The sequence below is a fragment of the Pan paniscus genome, chromosome 12, assembly GCF_029289425.2.
Source record: "Pan paniscus chromosome 12, NHGRI_mPanPan1-v2.0_pri, whole genome shotgun sequence".
Lineage (NCBI taxonomy): Eukaryota > Metazoa > Chordata > Mammalia > Primates > Hominidae > Pan > Pan paniscus.
The window spans coordinates 106512795-106537434 of NC_073261.2; the positions used below are offsets into that span (position 1 = coordinate 106512795).

Consider the following 24640-nt stretch of genomic DNA (forward strand, 5'->3'; position numbering starts at 1 on the left):
AACCATTCCCAAAATTATACTGCAGGTTTGCTATATGGGAGACCTAGAGTCACTGCTGCTTGGCATAGACACCACATATGATCGATGAAGACTGGGCCACTTATGTACATCCTAGCTGCAAGAGATGCTGGGGAAGCAAGTTCTTGGAGTCAACTTGGGGAGGTGCTGACTCATGAAGTTGGAAATCCCTAAATTTAGGAAGGTATTTGTGATGGTGAATTTTAATGTGTCATCTTGACTGGGCTAATGGATGCCCAGATAGCTATTAAATATTATTTCTGGGTGTGTCTGTGAGGATGTTTCTGGAAGAGATTAGCATTTGAATCGGTAGACTGAGCAAAGAAGATCACCTTCATCAATGTGAGTGGAGTGGGCATCATCCAATCTGTTGAGGGCTTGAATGGAGCAAAAAGACGGTGGAAGGCAAATGTGTTCTCTGCTGGAGCTGGGCCAACCAGCTTCTCCTGTCCTTGGACATCAGCATTCCTGGTTCTTGGGTCTCTGGACTCAGACTGGGCCTTATGTCATTGGCTCTCCTGCTCTTGGGCCTTCAGGCTTGGACTGGATTACACCACTGGCTTTCCTGGGCCCCCAGCTTGCAGACAGCAGACTGTGGGACTTCTCAGCCTTCATAATCGCATGAACCAATCCCTCATAATCTCAATTACTCCCCCCACCCTCTTTCTATATGTATGTATATATAAAATTTATTGGTTTTGTTTCTCTCAAGAACCCTGACTAATGTAGGGTTCAAAGGCTTTGGGGATCATTCTAAAAGCAAGACGAAAGACAAATGTCCACCAGAGCTTGCAAATACTGTATTTATCAATCCCTCCTCTTCTTGGCATAGTTTCTTTCAAACTTCTTAGTGTCCTCTTCGATTATTACAAACTTCTCGTTTCTTCTAAGGTCCTTCTAAATTGGTGAGTTCTCAGTGGGAGTTGAGTGACCTTTTCCCTCAGTGTGACTATCACTGCCCAATGTCATTGATACATTATACAACTCCCCATCCCCACTTCCCCTCAGCTCCTGTTAACCACCATTCTTTCTGTCTCTATGAATTTGACTACTCTAGATTCCCCATGTAAATGGAATCATACAGTATTTGTCTTTTTGTGACTAGCTTATTTCCCTTAACATAATACTCTCAAGGTTCATCCATTTTGTAGCATCTGCCAAAATTTCCTCCCTTTTAAGGCTGAACAGTATTCCATTGTACGTAGATACTGCATTTTGCTTTTCCATTCACACAAAGAGAGACACTTGGGTTGTTTCCGCCTCTTGGCTATTGTGTATAATGCTGCTACCAGCATGGGGTACAAATATGAGAAGTGAGGTTTAGGATCGTGTGAGGAGGATCACTTGTAGAGGGAAAATAGTGAAATAGGACGACCAGATAGGCTCTGTTGGAACTCGCGCCCATTGTTTTAAGACGCAGCTCAAATGTCACCTGGTTTTAGAAGTCTTCCTGGTCTCCGCAGGCAGTCAGTGTCTCTTTCCTAAATCCACCACATTCCCGTAGACAGACACCACATTTATGCAAATCTCCTTCTCACAGACAGTGAGTTCCATGGGGGTCCCCTGGCAGCCTCCAGCCCTGTACCATGCTAACTCTTCCGGAGAGGAAATGGGGTCTCGGGAGAGCCTTTGAAGCCTGTGTCGGTACAGGCTGTCCTTCCAGCTAACGGGGCTCTCTGGGGAATGTATGTTTGACTTTCTATTCCCGGTAATATAAGTTCAAATGTTTGTGGATATTTGAAGCTCGGATGAAAGCGTTTCTATTCATGCCCCTAGAATCTGTGAGGCCTTTTCTTTCTTTTCTTTTTTTAAACAAGAGCCCACAGCAAAACTTGGGTTACTTGGCTGAGGAAAGGAATGTAGAGCGAGGAGCAGGGTTTCATCTTCAGCCCCAGGCGGGCAAACCAGTGGCAGAAGGGAAAGCAGAGCCCAGGGGTCCCCATCCCGTACCTGGGGCGCAGGGCCCGCTGGGGTGGGAGGGAGAGTGGAGGGCCGGGCAGGCTGCAGCCGCGGATGGCTGCCCCCCCTGCCCCGGTGTTACTGGGAGGACGGAGGTTGCGACAGCAGCCGAGCCCACCCAGCTGCAGCCGGCTCGGGGCTTAGGGCAGGGGCGGGAGGTGACCACCGCGCCGCTGGCCGCCTCGCCCAGACATTCCGTTTCTGCCGCTGGAATGCGCGGACAAGGCTCCTTGTTGGCCTTGGGCGGGGTTCGCCGGGCCGGCCTGGCGCTCGAGGCCCCGGGGGCGGGGCGGGGCGGGGCGGGGCCCGAGGCCGCGGGACCTTTAAATCCGAGCCTTGCGTGGGCTCCTGGCCCCCGACGGACACCACCAGCCCCGCGGAGCCCACCATGCCGCGCCCGGCCCCCGCGAGCCGCCTCCCGGGACTCCTCCTGCTGCTCTGGCCGCTGCTGCTGCTGCCCTCCGCCGCCCCCGACCCCGTGGCCCGCCCGGGCTTCCGGAGGCTGGGGACCCGAGGTCCCGGGGGCAGCCCTGGACGCCGCCCCTCTCCTGCGGCTCCCGACGGCACGCCCGCTTCCGGGACCAGCGAGCCTGGCCGCGCCCGCGGTGCAGGTACAGGCGGGCGGCGGGAGGGACGCGTGAGCATCGAACGAGAAGCCCCGGGCATCCACCAAGCGCGCTTCATCCCGGCCTCAGGCCGACCGTGGTGCGGGGGAAAGAGGCCCCTCCCGGATGAATCCTGTGGGGGAAACTGAGGTCCAGAGAAGGGGAGGGAGATGCCCAATATCACTCATGTGTCCAGGCTAGAGATGTGGGTCTCCTGAAGCTCTCACTCCCCTGTGATTTGGCCAGGAGCACAGGGCAGCTGGGGAGCGCAGGGGCTGCTGCCCAGCGGCTGCTGCTAAGCTCCGTCCCAGTCCTGACCTCTCCATTCAGTGAGCAAACCCTTCCTGAGACTCTGCTGTTAGTTCTCTTGGAATCTCTCCATCTCCATCCAATATCAGGGCGTGATCTTTCCTCCCCTCCCACAGTCCTCAGGCTGCCTCAGACTGGAAGGTAAGGGATGCGGGTGGGAGACCAGGAGGAGATCCGAGGAGCCGTAGGATACCCCAGGATCAAGACACTCTAGGTCTTTGGCGAACAATTCTATTTCTCTTTTTGGTCAGCAATTGATTCCTGAAGCAGAGCAAAGCTCATAGTGCAGCGAAGCGGGCAGGTCGTCTGACACAGCCCCTGACAGCACATGAAGGGAAACTGAGGCATATCAAGTTGAAGGGACTCTGTGAATCAGTATCAGAGGCCACAATAAAATTCAGGGCTCCGAAATCCCAAGCAAGGTCTCTTTCCACTGCCCCAGCCTACCAACCTCTTAATATGGTTTACATAAGATTGTATCTTCATTTCCAAAAAGCGCAGCTTCAGTCTTGCTAAAGAGAGTCTGTGCCAGGCCATTTCTGGGTATGCAGTCTCATTTGGCCAGCCACGCTGCATGCCTCAGGCTGATTTCAATTGTCTATCCCCTTCTGCATCTTTCTGGATAAGCTGAGAAGGAGCTCAAGGGACTCTTTCCTGACTCAAATACTCAGTCCCCGTATTTGAAGTGGCAGATTTGAAATGGCAAAAGCATTACTGCTAAGGCAGGAGGTACCGGGGTCCACAGGGCTAGATTCAGCTGGTGGCTGGTTGCTCCAGGCTGGGAATTGAGGGAAAGCCTTTCTTCTGGAAGTTAATCTTACTCTAGTCCTGACCTGCCTCCCTCTGGGATGGGACTGGAAGAGGAAGGAGAGATTCAGCACCAGGTGGCCATGTCCCCCTAAGCTTTACTGGTCTTTCATTACCTGGAGTCCGAACCTGATCATGAATGATAACCCATTAATAAATGCGAGATTCCACCCTCTTCCAAATTATCTCCTTTTAGCAACCAGAAATTGCTAAGCTTCGCTATGGATTTTTATTTCTAGCAGGACTATAAGGACTCAGTGGTATTATGAGTATGGGAACATTTTAGGAGATTCAGATTCTTTCCTTGTTCTTGGGAATCAAATTGCTGCTATTTAGTAAATGGGAGTGAGATTCAAAAACAACTAATGATTGATGCGGAGTACCAATCAGGAAGGAACCAGATGTTCACAGAATTTTCTGCCACCATGGTCAAGCCTCAGGTATTAGTTTTCTATGGCCACTGTAACAAATTACTGTGAATTTAGTGCCTTAAGACAACACACATTTATTATCTGAGAGTTCTGTGGGTCAGAAGTCTGACCCTGGTCTCACTGGGCTAAGATGAAGGTGTCGGCAGGGCTGTGTTCCTTTTGGGAGGCTCTAGGGGAGACTGCATTTCCCTTCCCTTTCCAGCGCATGAAGGCTGCTGAGTTCCTTGGCTTATGGCCTTTTTCTTCCATTTTCAGAGCCAGCTAAAGCAGGTTGAGGCCTTCTCTCATTGAGTTACTCACATTTCTTTCATCTGCCTCCCTCTTCTACTTTATAATTACATTGACTCACTGAATAATCCAGGATAACCTCTTGTGTAGAGCTCTTTGACTTAATCACACCTGCAAAGTCTCTGCTCTTTGCCACGTAAAAGTAACATGTCTCTGGAATTAGGACATGGACGTCTTTGGCGGGGGACATTATTCTGCATACCACACCCCGAATAGAGGATTCGGTGTGAATAACCAAGTGGAGAAGGAAAGAATCATGCACGTTTAGTTATAAGAACATAGCCATGATATTTATAAGGACACCATTTGGGTGCTGGTGAAAGCACTGTCAATTACAGAGTTCATATATTCATGTTGCCCCCACCTTTTCTTTTTCTAATTATGCAAAAATACTTTGACCCATCTCCAGGAAAGATTTTCAACGTAATTCTTCTTCCTAGCTCTAGATCTATGGGACTTTCCAGGAATGAAGTAAAATTCTGGAGTTTTTTTTTTTTTTTTTTTTTTTAGTATTTGAAGAGATTTATTCTGAGACAAACATGAGTGACCATGGTCTGTGACACAGCCCTCAAGAGGTCCTGAGTACATGTGCTCAAGGTGGTCAGGGTGCAGCTTGTTTTTATACAATTTAAGGAGGTATGAGACATCAATCAAATACATTTAAGAAATACATTGGTTTGGTCCTAAAAGGTGGGACAACTCAAAGCCGGTGGTGGTGGGGGGCTTCCAGGCTATAGGTAAGTTTAAACATTTTCTGGTTGATAATTGGTTGCGTTTGCCTAAAGACCTGGGATCCATAGAAAGGAAATGTTCAGGTTAAGATAAAAGACTGTAGAGACCAATGTTCTTCTGAAGTCTTATAGTGGCTACCCTTAGAGACAATAGATGACAAATGTTTCCTATTCAGATCTTTTTAAAAAATTATTATTATTTTACTTTAAGTTCTGGGATACATGTGCAGAATGTGCAGGTTTGTTACATAGGGATACATGTGCGCTGGTGGTTTGCTGCACCTATCAACCCATCATCTAGGTTTTAAGCCCCACATAGATTAGATATTTGTCCTAATGCTCTCCCTCCTCTTGCCCCCCGCCCCCTGACAGGCGCTGGTGTGTGATGTTCCCCTCCCTATGTCCATGAGTTCTCATTGTTCAACTCCCACTTATGAGTGAGAACATGTGGTGTCTGGTTTTCTGTTCCTGTGTCAGTTTGCTGAGAATGACGGCTTCCAGCTTCATCCATGTCCCTGCAAAGGACATGGACTCATTCTTTTTTATGGCTGCTGGAGTTGTTTTTTTTTTTTTAAAGAAAGAAAGAATTTTGATTCCTTTTTTTTTTTGGCTTTTAGAGACTGGGTCTCATTCTATCATCCAGGCTGGAGTGCAGTGGTGTGATTGTGGCTCACTGCAGCCTTGACTCTCTAGCTTTAAGCGATCCTCCTGCCTCAGCCCCCTAAGCAGCTGGGACTACAGGTGCCTGCCACCATGCCTGGCTAATTTTTAAACTTTTTATAGAGATGAGGTCTCCCTATGTTGCCCAGGCTGGTCTAGAACTCCGGAGCTCAAGTGATCCTTCTCCCTCAGCCTCTCGAAGTGTTGGGATTACAGGCGTGAGCCACTGCGCCTGGGTTTAATTCCTTTTGACTTAACTAAATGCATGACATACAGCATATTTCAGGGCGGTGACTTAAAGTCAACAAGCAGGATGTTTACTGAATACATGAGAGAATGTTGATTTTTGTGGAGGAAAATGTTGCCTCAGAGAGAGGTAACTGGGATTCAGTAGCAAGCTCCCAGGGACTGGGAGTCAGGAAACCTGGAGTCCAATCCATGCTCTACCACTTTCTAGTTCTCACACCTCCTTGAACCTCAGGTTTCTCACCTGTAAAATGAATATAAAAACCACCTCTGCACCTCCAGCTTCACAGGTTGATGTGTTGGTACCTTGTGATTCCTAAAGTGTTACTGAAAGGAAGATTTTCTTTTTGTTAATTAAATACCTCCAAGCAGCAGGCTAAAAACAGGAAGATAATTTTCTGCTTTTAAAAGAAAACTAGACAGAGACATAAGGTAGGCTGTTCCAGGTAAGGCTTTAATTTTTTTCTATAAACTGCTTAGTCTAGGCATTAATTTTGAATCACCTTTTTTTCCTACTAAGTATTACCTTCCTAGAGTAGCATCAACTTCTGCCTCCTTATTAGGAAAGGAAAGAGCCTTGAGTGACACTTCATGCCCCAGGACCTCATTTCCATTTAGGGCTGCATGCGTGTGTTGGGTGAGAAGGGGGAATGACTTGAAAAAGAAGTTTAGGGCTGGGCACAGTGGCTCACACCTATAATCCCAGCACTCTGGGAGACCGAGGTGGGAGGATCACCTGAGGTTGGGAGTTTGAGCCCAGCCTGGCCAACATGGTGAAACCCCGTCTCTATGAAAAATACAAAAATTAGCTGGGTGTGGTGGTGCACACCTGTAGTCCCAGCTACTCAGGAGGCTGAGGCAGGAGAATTGCTTGGACCCAGGAGGCGGTGGTTGCAGTGAGCCAAGATTGCACCACCGCACTCCAGCCTGGGTGACAGAATGAGACTCCGTCTCAAAAAAAAGAAAAAGAAGTTTAATAATTGGCTTTTTTTCTTGTCTCATCCTGACTTGTGGATTTGATTTTTGTATCGAGGAGAGAGGGTGTGCAAACAGGGGTTGGGGGAAACAGGAAAGAATAGGAAAGAATAGATGAACACTAAAATGTACTGTGATACTAAACTGTTAGGTACTTTTGTGTAGAAAAGAGATAAGTTCTTTGAAGGTGGGAAATCTGGCTATCTGGTTTATATGCTTTTGTAGCTCCAGGGCTTCATACATGTAGGCCCTCAAAAAATGTTTTTGGTGAATGAATAAGTCAAAGAGAGATGACCAAGAGAGTTAGTTGGGGCAGTAGGGTAGATACCAGATCACAATCCCTGCTTCTTACGAGACATGCTCACGAAGCTGGAAGCTCACTAAACAGATACAAGATTAAGTTGGCATCCCTCTTTCTACTTTTTTTTTCAGATGAAGTCTTGCTCTTATTGCCCAGGCTGGAGTGCAATGGCAGGATCTCAGCTCACTGCAACCTCCACCTCCCGGGTTTAAGCGATTCTCCTGCCTCAGCCTCCCGAGTAGCTGGGATTACAGGCACATGCCACTACGCCCCGCTAATTTTTGTATTTTTAGTAGAGACAGGGTTTCACCAAGTTGGCTGGGCTGGTCTCAAACTCCTGACTTCCGGTGATCCTCCCACCTTGGCCTCCCACAGTGTTGGGATTACCAGGCATGAGCCACCGCGCCCGGGCCCCTCTTTCTACTTACTTTTTTTTTGTTTTGTTTTTTGAGACGGAGTCTCGCTGTGTTGCCCAGGCTGGAGTGCAGTGGCATAATCTCAGCTCACTGCAAGCTCTGCCTCCCAGGTTCACGCCATTCTCCTGCCTCAGTCTCCCTAGTAGCTGGGAATACAGGCACCGACTACCAGGCCCGGCTAATTTTTTGTATTTTTAGTAGAGACAGGGTTTCACCGTGATGGTCTTGATCTCCTGACCTCTTGATTTGCCCGCCTTGGCCTCCCAAAGTGCTGGGATTACAGGTGTGAGCCACCACGCCTGGATCTACTTTTAATTAGTTCAGGGCTCCAGTGAGCCCCCAAATTCACTAAACAGGAAAGATGGCCAGATGGAGGGAGGATTCAGGGATACTCTGGAGCAGTTTTCAGCCCCTTGGAAGTGGAGTAAAAGAGGGGGGCCACCAGAAGAGCCCCTGAGTGCCTTGCCTCAGACTACCATTGCCTGAGGCTTGGGCACAGTGGTTGGCAGTGAGGCTGTCCCTGAGGGCCCAAGGCCTTTTACATGGTTCAGGGACACATTGTCCAATTGCTCCAGATAGCCAAGGTGCTTAAGAAACATGTAGAATCTATTAATTCCCAGGAATCATGAGGGCCCTTGGGAGCAAAAGCTTAAGCAGAGGGATGAGGTTCTAAGTGAAATTTCAGGATTCAGCCAGCCTGCAGGTGAGGTATTTGGGGAAACTTCACACCTCTAGGTGAATTCTCACTAGGGAATTCTGAAGTCCTTGGTGCTTTCAACACCCCGATGGTCTTGGGGAGGGTCGCAGGCAGTGGTGATGTTGGGGTCAGGAGATGCTGCCTTGCCTGGCCTCCTGGAATCCCAGAGTTCTCTGGAAGTGAGGATTACTGCATTTCTAATTGTGGTCTGATCATTGCTTGGTCTTTTGCAGGTGTTTGCAAGAGCAGACCCTTGGACCTAGTGTTTATCATTGATAGTTCTCGTAGCGTACGGCCCCTGGAATTCACCAAAGTGAAAACTTTTGTCTCCCGGATAATCGACACTCTGGACATTGGGCCAGCCGACACGCGGGTGGCAGTGGTGAACTATGCTAGCACTGTGAAGATCGAGTTCCAACTCCAGGCCTACACAGATAAGCAGTCCCTGAAGCAGGCTGTGGGTCGAATCACGCCCTTGTCAACAGGCACCATGTCAGGCCTAGCCATCCAGACAGCAATGGACGAAGCCTTCACAGTGGAGGCAGGGGCTCGAGAGCCCTCTTCTAACATCCCTAAGGTGGCCATCATTGTTACAGATGGGAGGCCCCAGGACCAGGTGAATGAGGTGGTGGCTCGGGCCCAAGCATCTGGTATTGAGCTCTACGCTGTGGGCGTGGACCGGGCAGACATGGAGTCCCTTAAGATGATGGCCAGTGAGCCCCTAGAGGAGCATGTTTTCTACGTGGAGACCTATGGGGTCATTGAGAAACTTTCCTCTAGATTCCAGGAAACCTTCTGTGGTAAGTTGGTCAGTCTTTGCTTCCAACTAGAAAGGATGTTATATTCAGACATTGTGTACCCAGAGAAAAGAGTATTATTCTCTTTTTGGTGGAAATTTAATGAAAAACTTAAATATATCCAATGCGTGTGTGTGTGTGCACGTGTGCATGCGCGCGTGTGTGCGACCAACCTAAACACACTCTATTGGTTTAGGAATATAGAGCTGCATTATATGGAACTTGGTTTGCTCATAAAATCTTCATGTTTGCGTTAGAACTGTGAAGGTCTGCAAATATCCAGGATAAATGACCCTGCTGTTCCCTGTCAGGGTCAGGAAAAACAAAACTCAAGATGCCTCTCCTGTCCCCTCTGCCCTACCACTACATTTTTTTCCCCTGATACATATTTTTTTAGTTTTACCATCTCTAGATCTAACAGAACTCTGTTTGTTCTCCTGCAGAAGACAGGGAGCAGCGTCTGTCCTTGGGAGAGTCAGCAGGCCTCTATTCCAATGTCACCGTCAGCCCGAGTGTGCATTTAGTGAATGCTCTGGTTTTCAGACTGGGCTGTTTATCTGATTACTCTTTGTTGAAGAACAGGATTCAGGGACCAGGCAGATTAGGGTTTCAGCTCACTTGAAAGAAAGCAAGATGATCTTAAAAAATCATTCTGTTAACTCTGCTACTCCTTCCATCCTTTAGGATGGAATTTGAATAAGGACATGCTAATTTTATTGGAATTTTTAGCATGAATTGACCAAATCTAGGACTACAGATCCATTCAATGCTGGAGTTTATTTTTAGTCACTGATCAGAATTATGATCTGTGGGACTCATGCTTTATTTTTTTATCATCTGGAGAGAATCTTTTGTTCCCTCTATGTGACTATCCAAGCAGTTGTGGACAAATTTCTAGTTCAGGTGAATTTTTAAACATAGATATCTTTTTGCAATATAATTTATTTCACACTTATTTATTCAGCATGCATTTATTGATCTCTGATGATACAAAGAAAAAGGTGATCCCTCCATACCATTAAGTAACATTCTGGGGGTGGGGGTGAGACAAACAAATGAACCAATAATTAATTACAATTATACATTTCAAGGAGACTTTTAATCTAAGTTAATGTGAAACCCAGCCATCAACGGTTTGTCAGGAAAAGGGAGATGAAGTCTTGCTCTGGGGCAACGTTTGGCCTCATTGCAGTCAGACTTGGCTGGGATCCCCTTGTCTTTCCTGTCCCAGGACACTGGGCTTTCACAAGCCATCACTGGCTTTGGTGGCATCTACTTGGCATTCGTTGGCTTCCACAAAGAAAGTGGCTTTCTTTCTCCCAGGAAATCACCCTCCCACTCCATGCTTGTGGGTGAGAGCCTCTCCATCAACATGCTGGTCTGTGGCAAAGTTGGGTTTCAAAGCTAGCACCTGGGGTTGGGCTTCGAAGGCTATAAAGTAACAAGTGGTGAGTGGCAATCTTTTCCTTCTGGTACAAAAGACCTGCTTGTTCTGGGGGAAAAACGTCCTCTCTATGGAAAAAAGACTGAGCGGCAGCTTGTTGTAGTCAACGGGTTGGAAAGATCATTCCATGAAAAGGCCCTTCTTGGGAAAATATTAGCCTTGTCCTGTTGCCAAGGGCAGTGGAGGTTGGGTTACCTGCCACAGGAGGGCCAGCCTCCTTCAACAGGCCTCCTTGGTTTCTCAGAAATGACTTAATTCATTGATTCATCTTTCAAAAGAGGTCACTAGGAAAAAAATATCCAATGAGATATAAATGGCTCCAGGAGCAATAAGATGGAGATGTAGTTTAGCTAATGTAATCTCATTTATTTTGTTCTTTTCTTTTTACCTGTTTATATTAGCATATGAGTTCACTATGGATTTAGCATATGGATGACTTCACCCACCTTACATATTCAGAAGACAGTTACCCGAACTGTCCTCTACCATTTGCGTGTTCAAATATGTACCACTGCCCACCTGTGAGTTCGTTCTAGGCTTAGACCCACACTTGTGTGAGAATTCTGTTTAGACATAGGCTATAGAACCTTGGAAATCAGATTCTGGCTACAATGGGACAACTAGCTCACGTCACTTCAGGCTGTGCATTTATTGTTCTCCCATTTCTTGTGGTGGGGAAGCACAAATCTTTTTTTCATGGGGAGGTGGATAAGCCAAATAAAACATCCAATTGCCTGGCCTATGTAAGTGTTTGGCTTCAGCTCCAAACTCCAAATTCCCTTTCTCCCTTGAGAAAGTCTATATAGCAAGATGTGTACTTTTAAATTAGCAACAATTTCTAGTTTAAGAGTAGCATTGCTAATAAGCCAGAGGCAGAAAACAAATAACCATTTTTTTATAGTGAAGTAAAGATGGACTCCGAAAGGAGCCCAGAGAGCAATGTCTATTGACATGGGAGACGGTACCTGAGATGTTTCCTAAGTGTCAGTGCTGACTGTTGTAAACTTCCTCTCACAGCGCTGGACCCCTGTGTGCTTGGAACACACCAGTGCCAGCACGTCTGCATCAGTGATGGGGAAGGCAAGCACCACTGTGAGTGTAGCCAAGGATACACCTTGAATGCCGACAAGAAAACGTGTTCAGGTGAGGCCTGTGTAGGGGGCCGTGACTGAATCAAATACTTGGGAACCTATGCTCCAGGTTTTGGACTGGCCTTGTGCTTTGACTCTCTGACCCTTTTACCTAACTGCCTTTTGGCTGGTTTACTGGTGTTCATCAGCAGTTTTCCCTGAAAAGGAGCTTAGGGAGAAAAGTGAAATGATAGATAAATCAGCTTATTTCCATACTTTGTAAGTTTTAAATAAAATCGTAGGAGAAAAGGCTACTAAGAAGGAGGTCCAGGCTGAGTGCAGTAGCTCATGCCTATAATTCCCACATTTTGGGAGGCTGAGATGGTAGGATAGTTTGAGGCTAATTCGAGATTAGCCTCGAGAACATAGTGAGACCCCATCTCTACAAAAAATAATTAAAAAAAAAAAGCCAGGTGTGGTGGTGCATGCCTGTAGTCCCAGTTACTTGGGAGGCCGAGGTGGGAGGATTGTTTGAGACCAGGAGGTCGAGGCTGCAGTGAGCTATGATAATGCCTCTGCTGCACTGCCACAGAGGGAGACCTTCTTTCAGAAAACAGAACCCACACACACAAAAAGGAAAAGAAACGAGTCCAAGATACTTAGCCCTTTTGAGGATTTGAAAATTTTCCTGGATTTTATTTAATTACATGCAAGCTACCCTCTTCCTCTCTAGTCATAGATGCTCATGGAATCTAGAAGTAGCAAAGAAGTTAGAGGGGTACTCACTGGTCTGGTACATAGATACATACATGGAGTCAATGAGGAATGGGAATTATATTTTTTTTGTTTTGTTTTTAATCCTAGAAAAAAGTTTTTGGGAGGAAGAAAGCTTAGAGATAACTTAATTTTATAGATAATGAAATTGAGATGGACAGAAGGGAAAAAACTTACCTATGTCACAGGGTCTCTTAGTGAAAGAGCCAAGACTGGAGGGTTGGTTCCCAACTCCCAGCTGCCCCTCCCTTGTTTCATTAGCTCTGTGTGTGTGTGCGTGTGTGTGTGTGTGTGTGTATAACTGTAAGTGGCATGGCCCACAATTATTTATTTCTGCCATGCTCTGCATGCATTTACATTTGTCCCAATCATCTTTTGATAGCTCTTGATAGGTGTGCTCTTAACACCCATGGATGTGAGCACATCTGTGTGAATGACAGAAGTGGCTCTTATCATTGTGAGTGCTATGAAGGTTATACCTTGAATAAAGACAGGAAAACTTGTTCAGGTAAGTGAGGGAGGAGTCTTTACTATTGCTACTTAGCTATCTGCCTACCTACCCAGTGATGGAAGGGCAGGTCATATTGACTGGGAAGTTGGTGTGTTTTCCTCTCTTGCCACCTTGAGCTTTTCCCATTTTTAAGTCTTATCCAAAATGTTAGAAATGGTAACATGTATGTATCTCGGCCCAAATATATAAATATGTTGCTCATTTCCTTCTCTGTAGCCAGCCTGAACAATCCTTCCCAAATGCTACAGACAATTCAGTAGGTTGAAATCACATAACAACCCACAAGTTACCTGTTGCTTACAAAGGAAAAGACAGTAACTTTATAGTGGAGAAACTGGCAGACATCACCTTAACCAAGTGATCAAAGTTAACATCATCAGTGATGAAACATAGTGACATCATGTATGGCCTGACATGCTGTGCTCAATACTGTGGACACAACAGCACACCTGTAGTATTCTTGCTAAAAATTCAGGATTATGAGGAAAGATTAGAAAAACCTGAGAGACACTCTCAGTTCACAAAATAGTTTTCCAGTACTTCTCAGAAACGTGAAAGTCATAAAAGACAAAGAAAGACTTAGGAAGTGTCCCAGGTTGGAGAGGACGGAGATGTGAAACTGAATGCAATGTGGAATCCTGGATTGGATCCTGGACCAGAAAAAGGACATTAATGGCAACATTTGAATAAAGTCTGTAGATTAGTAAATCATATTATATCAATGTTAATTTCTGGTTTGATAATCATACTATGGTTATGTAAATTACTGTTTGGGGAAACAGGGTGAAGTACAGGAATTTTTTGCACTGCTTTTGCAACCTTTTCATAAATCTGAAATTATCTCAGATGAAAAGTTTAAAAGTAAAAAATAGTTTAAAAATATATCAGTAGAGAGGAAAGTGCATTGAATGAAAACGTGTGTCTTGAGTTTTTATGCTGCTCTGAATCAAATGGTCTCCCTTGCGCTCCTTTCCCTCATTTAAAAAATAGAAGAGGGTTGAACTACAATTTCTTCAAACTCTAATTCTATGTTTTTCTGAATCTAATGTAATTAGCCACACAACTGTTGGTATCCCGCTGAGTTGGGATAAGTACAATAAGCCTAAAAGGAATGCTAGAAAGTATTTATGAGATACTTAGGTTATAAAAACTCAATACTGATGATTTCCAAAAGCAATTGTGGAAGGTCAGAGAATAATTATTGTATGTGCAGGATTTCACTTAACTCAGTTAACTTCTAGTTAGAAAAAAACGGTGCCAATGGCTTTGAATAGTTTCCAGTAAGTTTTCCTCATATGTTTCCAGCTGCAAATAAGGTTTCTATCCATGGGTAATAAAATACTTTTCCACCTTCTATTTCTTTTCTCCTGACTTTTTGTTTCACAGCTCAAGATAAATGTGCTTTGGGTACCCATGGGTGTCAGCACATTTGTGTGAATGACAGAACAGGGTCCCATCATTGTGAATGCTATGAGGGCTACACTCTGAATGCAGATAAAAAAACATGTTCAGGTAAGATCCACTCAAAAAATTCTTTCATACTTGGGTCTTTCACATGAAACCAACTTGCAACTCACCAGAAAAGAGGTTTTTAAAGGTAACTTAAGATCAAGGTTCAGACATTCTATCACACTTTTAGATGAAGGCACACATTGCTCAGAGGGTGGTGAGCTCACTGGAGCAAACATAGATTACTTCAGAAAATTACTGGGAAATAGGTAGGGAGTGGGGGATATGAGAAAAACTAACTAAATGTAGGGTCCTTATCCAGGAAAATTTTATAGCTCTGTACACTGAAGACTTTTAAGCAAAGAGAAAACTTTAGTGGAAGTCAGTTGGACAGTAACTATTTGGTGTGATAGGATGAACTGATCTTTTTCCAGTTAAAACTTGGCCTGGAACTTTTCTGTAGTGTTAATCTTAAAGCTGGATGATTTTAGTAAAGAAGACTTTGTGAATGCCTGAATTAGACCCACACAGATCTTCCAGTAAGTTTGAGGCCAGTCACTCCCTGGCAGTTTCTAGACGATCAATCATCGGTGAAACTCAGCCTTATACGTTGGCCAATGAGCCCAGACCAGTGCTGTTAATCCTCATTAATTTGATTTAAACTTACTGGCAGGACAGGGTGGCATTTATAAATGTAAAAACACTCCTGAGAGAAATTCCAAGCTCTCAAGGTGCCGTTTAGCTTTGGCATATTGAATGTGTTTTAGATTTGACATATATTTTCCTCTCCCTTGAGGACATACAGACTTCATCAAGATAGACAAAGGGAAATGGCATGTCACCCAGTCCCCTCTTTTTTTTTTAAAGGGAAACCAGTAAAAAAATACCGGACACCTACTTTGTTCCCAGTATGGAACTAAGCATTGGGAGCATATAAAGAAGCCTAAGTTTCTGCCTCTGAGCAAGTTAAATCTGGGTGAACAGAGAGCCGGCTCCTTATGAAAGCAGAGACTGAGCCAGGGAGAGGGACTGATGGAAACAAAGGGCTGTAGAGGCTGGGGAGGTGGGCATCTGTGAAGGGCTGGTGGTGGGCCTTGAAGGAGGGTGAAGATTTCAGTGGAGACAAGTGGAAAGTGGCACTGGTGGGGGACTGGCTTGAGCTGATTTGTTCAGGGCAGGATGACTAAGAAAGTTGGGGTGGAGAGAACTCACCTATGGCTGCACTTCTCAAACTAATGACAAGTGTCCCAGTTGGTACTTGAAGCTGCCAGGAACATTGAAGACCTGGGAAAACAAACCAAAAACAAATTTCCATTTAAACTAACAGATAGTATGGAATAAAGTGAAGCAATTTATTTTTAAAAAAAACATAAAGAAAATTTTCGGTTAAGGCAGACAACACTCCCAGATGCCAGTATTCCATATTCTTCAATACCTACTGTAGGCCATGCAGGATTCTAGGCATTTTAGATACAGTAGTGTACCTTAATACTCACAGCAACGTTAGGAGGAAACTGATTCAGTAACTTGCCCATGGTTACTCTGCTAGCAAGTAGCAGACCCAGGGTTTGAACCCAGGTACTTCCTCTAGTGGTTACATAGGCTCTTAACCACTAAGCCTTACTGTCTTAATGTACAAAGCACAGGACAGTGAAGAGGGACAGAAGAGAAAGACATACTAGTGGGAAAGTTAGTTATATATATATATATTTTTTTTCTTCTCTTTTTTGAGACAGGGTCTCATTCTGTCACCCAGGCTGGAGTGCGGTGGTGTGATCTTGGCTCATACAGCCTCTACCTCCCGGGCTCAAGTGATTCTCCCATCTCAGCCTCCTGAGTAGCTAGGACTACAGGCACATGCCACCACACCTGGCTAATTTTTGTATTTTTTGTAGAGATGGGGTTTTGACATTTTGTCCAAGCTTGTCTTGAACTCCTAAGCTCAAGCAATACACCTGCCTTGGCTTCCCAAAGTGCTGGGATTACAGGTGTGAGCCACTGTGCCTGGCCTATTTATATATTTTAAAGTAATAGTGAATACTGCTATAAAGCTGGGGAACATACCATGGATCAGATCCCTTCTAATGGTCTCCTTTTCCGTTGCTAGTGGTAGGAAGGCTTGTAAATTAAATGTGGAGCCCCAAATAAGGGCCAGGGGCTGGAAGCATGTCCATTTGCTACCTGTAGAGTGGGTACTAACCTGGAATGAGGGGAGAAAAAATGAAACACCCTGCTATAAGGCATTTTGCTGAAAAAAAAAATCTAAATTGTAGCACTGAAAGGGAATAGCCATATTAAGGTTGGAAAGGCACTTTATGTATAGATTATATAGCATCTCACATTTCACAAGAAGCTATTCTATAGGCATTAGTGAGCCACAAAAGGTTCTGCCCATGAAATGACATTTAAGAGGGAAATTAGAGGGAAATAAACTATTTTGGTTCCTGCAATGGCAGAGGAGGAACCTATGTCTTCCAGGAAGGCTTTCTGGATTTCAAAGGAGAATTACTGTTTTATTTGTCCTAGGCCAGTCTGAACATGGGATGAGTATGGCACTTTGCTCTGCTCTCCACTCAAATTTGGGCAAACTGCATTTGTCCCTGAAATGTTATTTGTGATAGATAGTAAGTACTTCACTCTCTAATCATACACATCATCATTATTACTAACCCTGTATCATTTCCCCATCTGTGCTTGTGTGTGTGTGTGTGCATGTGTCTCCAGGTCAGTGTTTTCTGTTCCACTTTGTAAGCTATGAAGGCAGGCACTTGGTCAATATAGTGCTTTTTGTGCAGCATCAAACTTAGCTCCATGTATGATTAGGTCCCTAAAACATTACTTTTGGTGATGATGATGATGATCCACGAGTAGCTGGGGATGCTAGAAGCATTGGTAGTCATCGGGAAAGGCTGGAGGTAAGTTCTGGAATATAGTCAAGACTCAGTGCTGCCCAGTGCTGTGGGTAGAAAAAAAGGAAAGGTACCCTTAGATATCTGTGAGAGATATAAAGGAAAGGAGTGTGTGTGATGTGAGGCCAAAGGGATGAGAGGTATGGGAAGAGAAAACAGGCTTGCTCCTGCAGCATGGGGCCTGTTGCTGACTACTGACTACTACATTCTCAGCACTTGTGGGGACCAAATGGAAGCTTCTCCTCTCAAACATTTGTGTTTACTTTTCTATTTAATGTGTGAATATTTTCTTTCCTGCACCACGTGCGGTCAGTCCGTGACAAGTGTGCCCTAGGCTCTCATGGTTGCCAGCACATTTGTGTGAGTGATGGGGCCGCATCCTACCACTGTGATTGCTATCCTGGCTACACCTTAAATGAGGACAAGAAAACATGTTCAGGTGAGGATCAGCCCTTTAAGGCTATTTCCTTTGGTAGGAAAATTTTTCAGGAGCAAGCTTTTTTCTTTCTGTCTAAGACACAGTTGTGATTCTTTCTCCCTGTCAGAATTCTCCAGTGGCTCCCACTGGTCTACAGAATAAAACAATGATACCCCTATACCAGGCAGCCTACCCTCCATGATCTGTTTCTGTCTTCTCTGTTTTTCACATTTTTCTTAATAATTAAACTTTCTGCCTAAGTCTGAATTTTTTTTATTGTGGTAAAATACACATACAATTTACCATTTCAATTATTTTCAAGTGTATAGTTCAGTGGCATTAAGTACATTTACATTGTTGGGCAACAACCACCAGTATCCATCTCCAGAAATTTTTTATCATCCCAAAATAAAACTCTGTGCCAATGAAACAATAACTGCCCATCACCCGCTCCCCTCAGCCCATGGTAACTACTTCTCTCATCCTGGCTTTTAAAACTTTTCTACTTCATTTGCCCCCAGATTCACTGCTTCTTCCCGCATCCTGGTCCAGCCACAGTGGGCTGTTTGATGGTCCAGGAGCATGCCCTGCACTCACTCATTTCCACCCTCCCCTCAATGCTTTTGCTTGTCAGAATTTGCTTGCCAACATTTGGTTTTGTTGAATGAAATTTTTGCCAATCCAGTGGACGCTTTTTTCATTTCCTGGTTACTAATGAGGTGAGGCATCTTTTCCTGGGGAGTACTGCCATTTTAACAGTCTTTCATTGCATTAACATGGTATGTCTTTAATTTAATTTAATTTAATTTAATTTAATTTTAGGTCTTCTTTAATTTCTTTCAAAATTGTTTTGTAGTTTTCAGTGTACAAGTCTTGTACTTTTAAAAATATTTATTCCTCACTATTTTATCCCTTCTGGTGCTATTATAAGCACCATTTCTCCATTTCTCAACTTTCAATTTTGCTACAACCCAGGTTTGAGAAATGGAGTTTGAGATCCATTTCTCAACTTTCAATTTTTCTACAATCCAGGTTTACAATTTTCTATGAAGTGTTTTAATTAGACTATCCCACTGAGCCCATGCCCTGCTAGAGCTTAGAGACTATCAGGCACGACAGACACTGAACAAGTATTATATATACCCATCTTATGGGTACAGGGATAACGGACATGTAGTTGATATTCAATAGATACTTCCTGGTTTATTGACTGATTAACTAAGATGGGATTTGGACTGGCTATCCCTAAAAGGTTCAATAGGATTCAGACAGGTGGACAGATGATAGATTATATTTAATGAATTTATGATCTCCCATCCCTATATTGGATCTTTGTAAAATGTTAAGAGTAAAAATGTTGCAGCAAAGGACCATTTCCTGTCCTCAGGCAATAGAATTACTCCATTGGAAGATGATACACCAGTCTTCAGACCTGGGAAGTTACTCTTATTTCTATTCACAACTTTAGGAGGAGCCCTGATACTGAGTAGGAATAGCTGCCTGACTGAATTCCATAAAGAAATAGGAGTTACTTTTATCACCTCTCATATTTGTTTAAATGTCAATACAAACCTGAATTTTCAGTTCCAAAGTATTTATTGGTAAGAACTAGGACTCTTACTTCAAACCATTAAATAGAATAATAGTCCTCTAGAGGAAATCAGGACTTAATCTGGTTTGTATCCTTTTTTTTTGTTTTGCTTTTTGAGACGACGTTTCACTCTGTCACCCAGGCTGGAGTGCAGTGGTGCGATCTCAGCTCACTGCAACCTCTGCCTCCCGGGTTCAAGCAATTCTCCTGCCTCAGTCTCCCGAGTAGCTGGGATTACAGGCATGTGCCACCATGCCCAGCTAATTTTTGTGTCTTTATTAGAGACGGGGTTTCACTATGTTGTCCAGGCTGGTCTTGAACTCCTGACTTCAAGCGTTCCGCCCACCTTGGCCTCCCAAAGTGCTGGGATTACAGGTGTGAGCCACTGCGCCCGGCCCTAGTTTTCATCTTTGATATATTTTAGCCATACAAATAGAGGACTATTGTCCTAGTTTTATTTTTATTTATTTATTTTTAAGAGACAGGGTCTTACTCTGTTACCCAGGCTGGAGTGCAGTGGTGTGATCATGGCTCACTGCAGCCTTGAACTCCTGGGCTCAAGTGATCCTCCTGCCTCAGCCTCTCGAGTAGCTAGGATTACAGGTGTGTACCACTATGCCTGGCTAACTATTTTACTTTTTTGTAGAGCCAGGGCCTTGCTTTGTTGCCCAGGGTGGTCTTGAACTCCTGGCCTCAAGTGATCCTTCTGCCTCAGCCTCCAAAAGTGCTGGCATTATAGGAATAAGGCACTGCACCAGGCCCATTTTCCTATCTTAATGACACAGTATCACATGAACACTGTCTTATTTCTATATCCCTGGCCTCCCCCTATACCAACCATGTTTTTCTAAATTTACTTTATATCATGAATAATTTCTGGCAATCACAAAAGTACAGAGAATAAAATAAGGAACCCTCACTTAAGCATCACTCAGCTTTGACAATTATAAACATTTTCCCCAATGTCTCCTAAGATGAATTTTTCTGTGATAAGTATTTTCTCATCTTTTTGTTTGTTCATCTATCCCTTTACCTCTTGGAAAATGCACTTAGGTAAGTCTTAACGGTGGAAATATTCAACTGTGGATTTCCTGATTTGTTATGATTCCTATATAGCTATTGCTAGATAGTATATTTGTGTACTGTCATTGTCTTCAGCCATTGAGGAAGCACGAAGACTTGTTTCCACTGAAGATGCTTGTGGATGTGAAGCTACACTGGCATTCCAGGACAAGGTCAGCTCGTATCTTCAAAGACTGAACACTAAACATATCCTTTCTGGAAGGTTTTCTGCTTCTGTCTGGAGCCAACCAAGGTACTACGATCGAGCCAAACACTTTAAGACATTCCACAGGCAAGTGACTTATTTGTTAGGTTTTAATATGAGCAGTGGTAATATACAACTTTAAAAAATTTAGAGTTCTTTTCTAATGGTTTAATAGACTGTTTCACCCATTCAATATTTACATGTAAAAGCTGCCTATTTTGTCCCCTAGTGCTTTTCCATAACTGTATATGCTCCTAATGATGCTCTTACATAACAGATGGAACATTTATGCTAATGACTCCTTAATATGGCTTTCTTAGTTCAGAATATGAACATGTACAAAGCAAGTCAGCTGATTAATGGGGTGTGATATCTCAGATTACACACAGTTGTACCCTTTGACTAGCCAAGTGGTCAAAAAGCAGATTTTAAAATGTAACATGATACAATCTCAGAAACTTTCAAAATCAGTTCTTTCTTCAAAGGAGTAACTAGGGAAAAGTTTCTCAGAACAGTTCAAGTTAACAACTGTGTTCCTACGTACCCCAGAGGAGTGGAATTCAGATTGTGGTAGGTACAATCTAGGCGTATGCAGAGACTTTTAAGGGAGGTACAGATAATTGGAAAGAATCAATTTCCAAATCCTTCACTTGTTTAAGACACTACTTGGAATCAGCTGGCATTTTCTTTTCCCGTCTCTCATTTCCGTATCACCATTCTCCTAACTTTACACAAGAAAGGCATACGTCTCATTTACCCTAGATCTACTAAGGTGCATTTGTTAGAACAGCAGAATCTTGAGATAGCCAAACAAAGGGACAATCCAACTATCCCTTTAATCAAGACTTCATAAACACTGCTTCCCCCATCCCTCACACTAAGATGCTACTCCAATTAAATTTTATATGAACAAAAACATCTGAAGACCACTGCAGTGGTCTACTTTTATTGTGCTCTCTGAAGAACAGGATTTTTGACTTTTAGACTGAATTCAACTTTTGGTGAGAAAACAGTTTTGCTCTTTTTTTTCACTTCTCATAGGACATAATTATTTTATCTTGTGAAGTGTTTGAAAGTGTGTTTATATTTTCTAATGTGTAAAAATAAATGGTGTTGGCCTTAACAACTTGCCACTTGATGACATTTTGGAGAAGTTGAAAGTAAATGAATATGGACAAATACATCGTTAAATTGCTCCAATTTCTCACCTGAAAATGTGGACAGCTTGGTATACTTAATACTCATGCATTCTTTTGCACACCTGTTATTGCCAATGTTCCTGCTAATAATTTGCCATTATCTGTATTAATGCTTGAATATTACTGGATAAATTGTATGAAGATCTTCTGCAGAATAAGCATGATTTTTCCAAGGAAATAAATATGCAGATACTTATTAAGAGCAAACTTTAGTGTCTCTAAGTTATGACTGTGAAATGATTGGTAGGAAATAGAATGAAAAGTTTAGTGTTTCTTTATCTACTAATTGAGCCATTTAATTTTTAAATGTTTATATTAGATAACCATATTCACAATGGAAACTTTAGGTCTAGTTTCTTTTGACAGTATTTATAATATAAATCAATCTTATTACTGAGAGTGCAAATTGTACAAGGTATTTACACATACAACTTCATAGAACTGAGATGAATGTAATTTTGAACTGTTTAACATTTTTTGTTTTTTGCTTATTTTGTTGGAGTATTATTGAAGATGTGATCAATAGATTGTAATATACATATCTAAAAATAGTTAACACAGATCAAGTGAACATTACATTGCCATTTTTAATTCATTCCGGTCTTTGAAAGAAATGTACTACTAAAGAGCACTAGTTGTGAATTTAGGGTGTTAAACTTTTTACCAAGTACAAAAATCCCAAATTCATTTTATTATTTTGCTTCAGGATCCAAGTGATAAAGTTATATATTTATAAAATTGCTATAAATTGACAAAATCTAATGTTGTCTTTTTAATGTTAGTGATCCACCTGCCTCAGCCTCCCAAAGTGCTGGGATTACAGGCTTGAAAGTCTAACTTTTTTTTACTTATATATTTGATACATATAATTCTTTTGGCTTTGAAACTTGCAACTTTGAGAACAAAACAGTCCTTTAAATTTTGCACTGCTCAATTCTGTTTTTCGTTTGCATTGTCTTTAATATAATAAAAGTTATTACCTTTACATATTATCATGTCTATTTTTGATGACTCATCGATTTTGTCTATTAAAGATATTTCTTTAAATTATACTGAATTAACAGTTATTTTGATATTCAACAGTTTCTTATCAAAAGACAGAAGTTTGATTCTCCTCCTATAGTTTAATCTCACACTCCTGAGGCTAAAAGTGTAAGTTCAGGTTCAAAAGAAAGGCTTCAATATAAAATTATCTAAATTTGGATAAAATAATGATGAGCTTTACATTAATATAAGCTCCTGAGAAGCAAATATATCCTACAGATGTAAATATAAAATATAAACTTTAAGGAAGGAACAAAAACTAAATATACCAAGGAAATATATAAAGCATCTCTTACTTTTCAAAAATTTTGAAAGGGTATGACATAGAGCTACAGTAGTATTTTCCAGACTTGTTTGAGCCCAAAATCAGTAATACATATTAATATACCACAGAGAAATGGTGGTATAGAAGGAATAAATGAGAGTTCATGTGCAAGAAGGGAAAGATGAAGAGAGGTGAGTTTTCAAGTGTCACCGTTAGTAACTAGCTTCAACTAATTATGTCTTGACCAGTTTATTGGAAACTCCTGGGTTAGATAGTACTAATTTGTCTCATGCGTCCAGTATAGGGAGCCTATGGACAGAGGCCAATGTATCTTAAACAGACACACAAACAATGGAAAACAAACATTATCTGAATGGGATTGGGTTAAGTTTGGAAAGAATTCCTCATGGAGACTGATTTGTGCTGGTTTGGCTAGGCACAACTGGCCTGTTAAGAGGGTAGGACCATATATAAAGTGGCTTGGGAAGCAGAGCCGGATGGAATGTTGCCCTGCAGAAAGCATATTGGCTTACTTGAGGTGGGGGCTCCCTAGTAAAAACATTTAGGATTGAGGGAAGATCTGATTTTGGATGGAGTTTACATTTGCTAGGAAAGGCACTAGGGATTATTGTCAATTCTATAATAGATTGTGCTGGGTGAGACAAATCACCCAGGTCAAAGGATTGGAGGATTTTTATTTTATTTTTGTCTGAGATGGGAAAAGACTCCAAGTGGGGAAATTAACTACTGATGCATAAATTACATGCTAGATCATGGTAAAAGGGAAAACCAGAAATAAAAACATAGGTGAGACCAAATAATTTCATGAGAGTGGTTCTACTTGGATTTCTGCCCTATGCCTTAGACTTTGAGGCTTTGTAACTCTCAAGCATTCCAAAAGGACAAAGGAGAATGAAGAAAGAAGGTAAGAAAAAGAAGAGAATATGTAACAGTCGACTCTAGACGAGAAAACACCAAACGCTCAAATATTTGTAAAATGGGAGGCTATGCCCCAATAGCAATTGTACGCTGTAATTACCCAACGTTTACAGAAATTCCTTTAAAAGGACCCTCGGGGTTGCGGTAATAATTAAACTGTTAAAAAATGTCAAAACAAGCGGAATAAACAAAATCTTCTATTCCTAAATTGCTCTAGAGGTTCTCCAATCCCCAAAGACACAGAAAAGGGTTGTAAGATCTCAGTACGCACATTTGCACTTTCATCTGGCCAGTGGCGCCAGCCTATCAAATACAGTAAATGGCTTTTCCCTTTCAAGAATGTTGGAACTTTGGAACTTACAAAATACTAAATAATTTGCCCTTATTCGAACGGGCGCCTCTCCTCTTAGGTTTATAGTAATGCCACCTGAGGCGCGGCTCCATCGCGATCATCACAGGTGTGGCAGGAGGGAGGGCGGCACTGACCACGAGACGGGGCGCAGAGGGCGAGCGCACGGCT

General features: G+C 42.9%; 1 protein-coding gene across 3 annotated transcripts; it reads left to right on the plus strand.

Annotated features, from left to right (window-relative positions):
- Positions 1 to 1377: 1377 nt before the first annotated feature.
- On the plus strand, positions 1378 to 22922 carry MATN3 (matrilin 3). Of its 3 annotated transcripts, XM_055108211.1 has the most exons (8): positions 1378 to 2588; positions 8677 to 9243; positions 11702 to 11827; positions 12911 to 13036; positions 14426 to 14551; positions 17711 to 17836; positions 20565 to 20673; positions 21806 to 22922. In XM_055108211.1, exons 1-8 carry the CDS (start codon positions 2366 to 2368, stop codon positions 21861 to 21863), a joined length of 1461 nt encoding a protein of 486 aa, XP_054964186.1. In that variant the 5' UTR covers positions 1378 to 2365; the 3' UTR covers positions 21864 to 22922. The 3 variants fall into 3 exon arrangements, with proteins under 3 accessions (XP_054964186.1, XP_054964187.1, XP_054964189.1); XM_055108212.1 differs by lacking the exon at positions 12911 to 13036; XM_055108214.1 differs by lacking the exons at positions 12911 to 13036; positions 14426 to 14551.
- The last annotated feature ends 1718 nt before the right edge of the window (positions 22923 to 24640 follow it).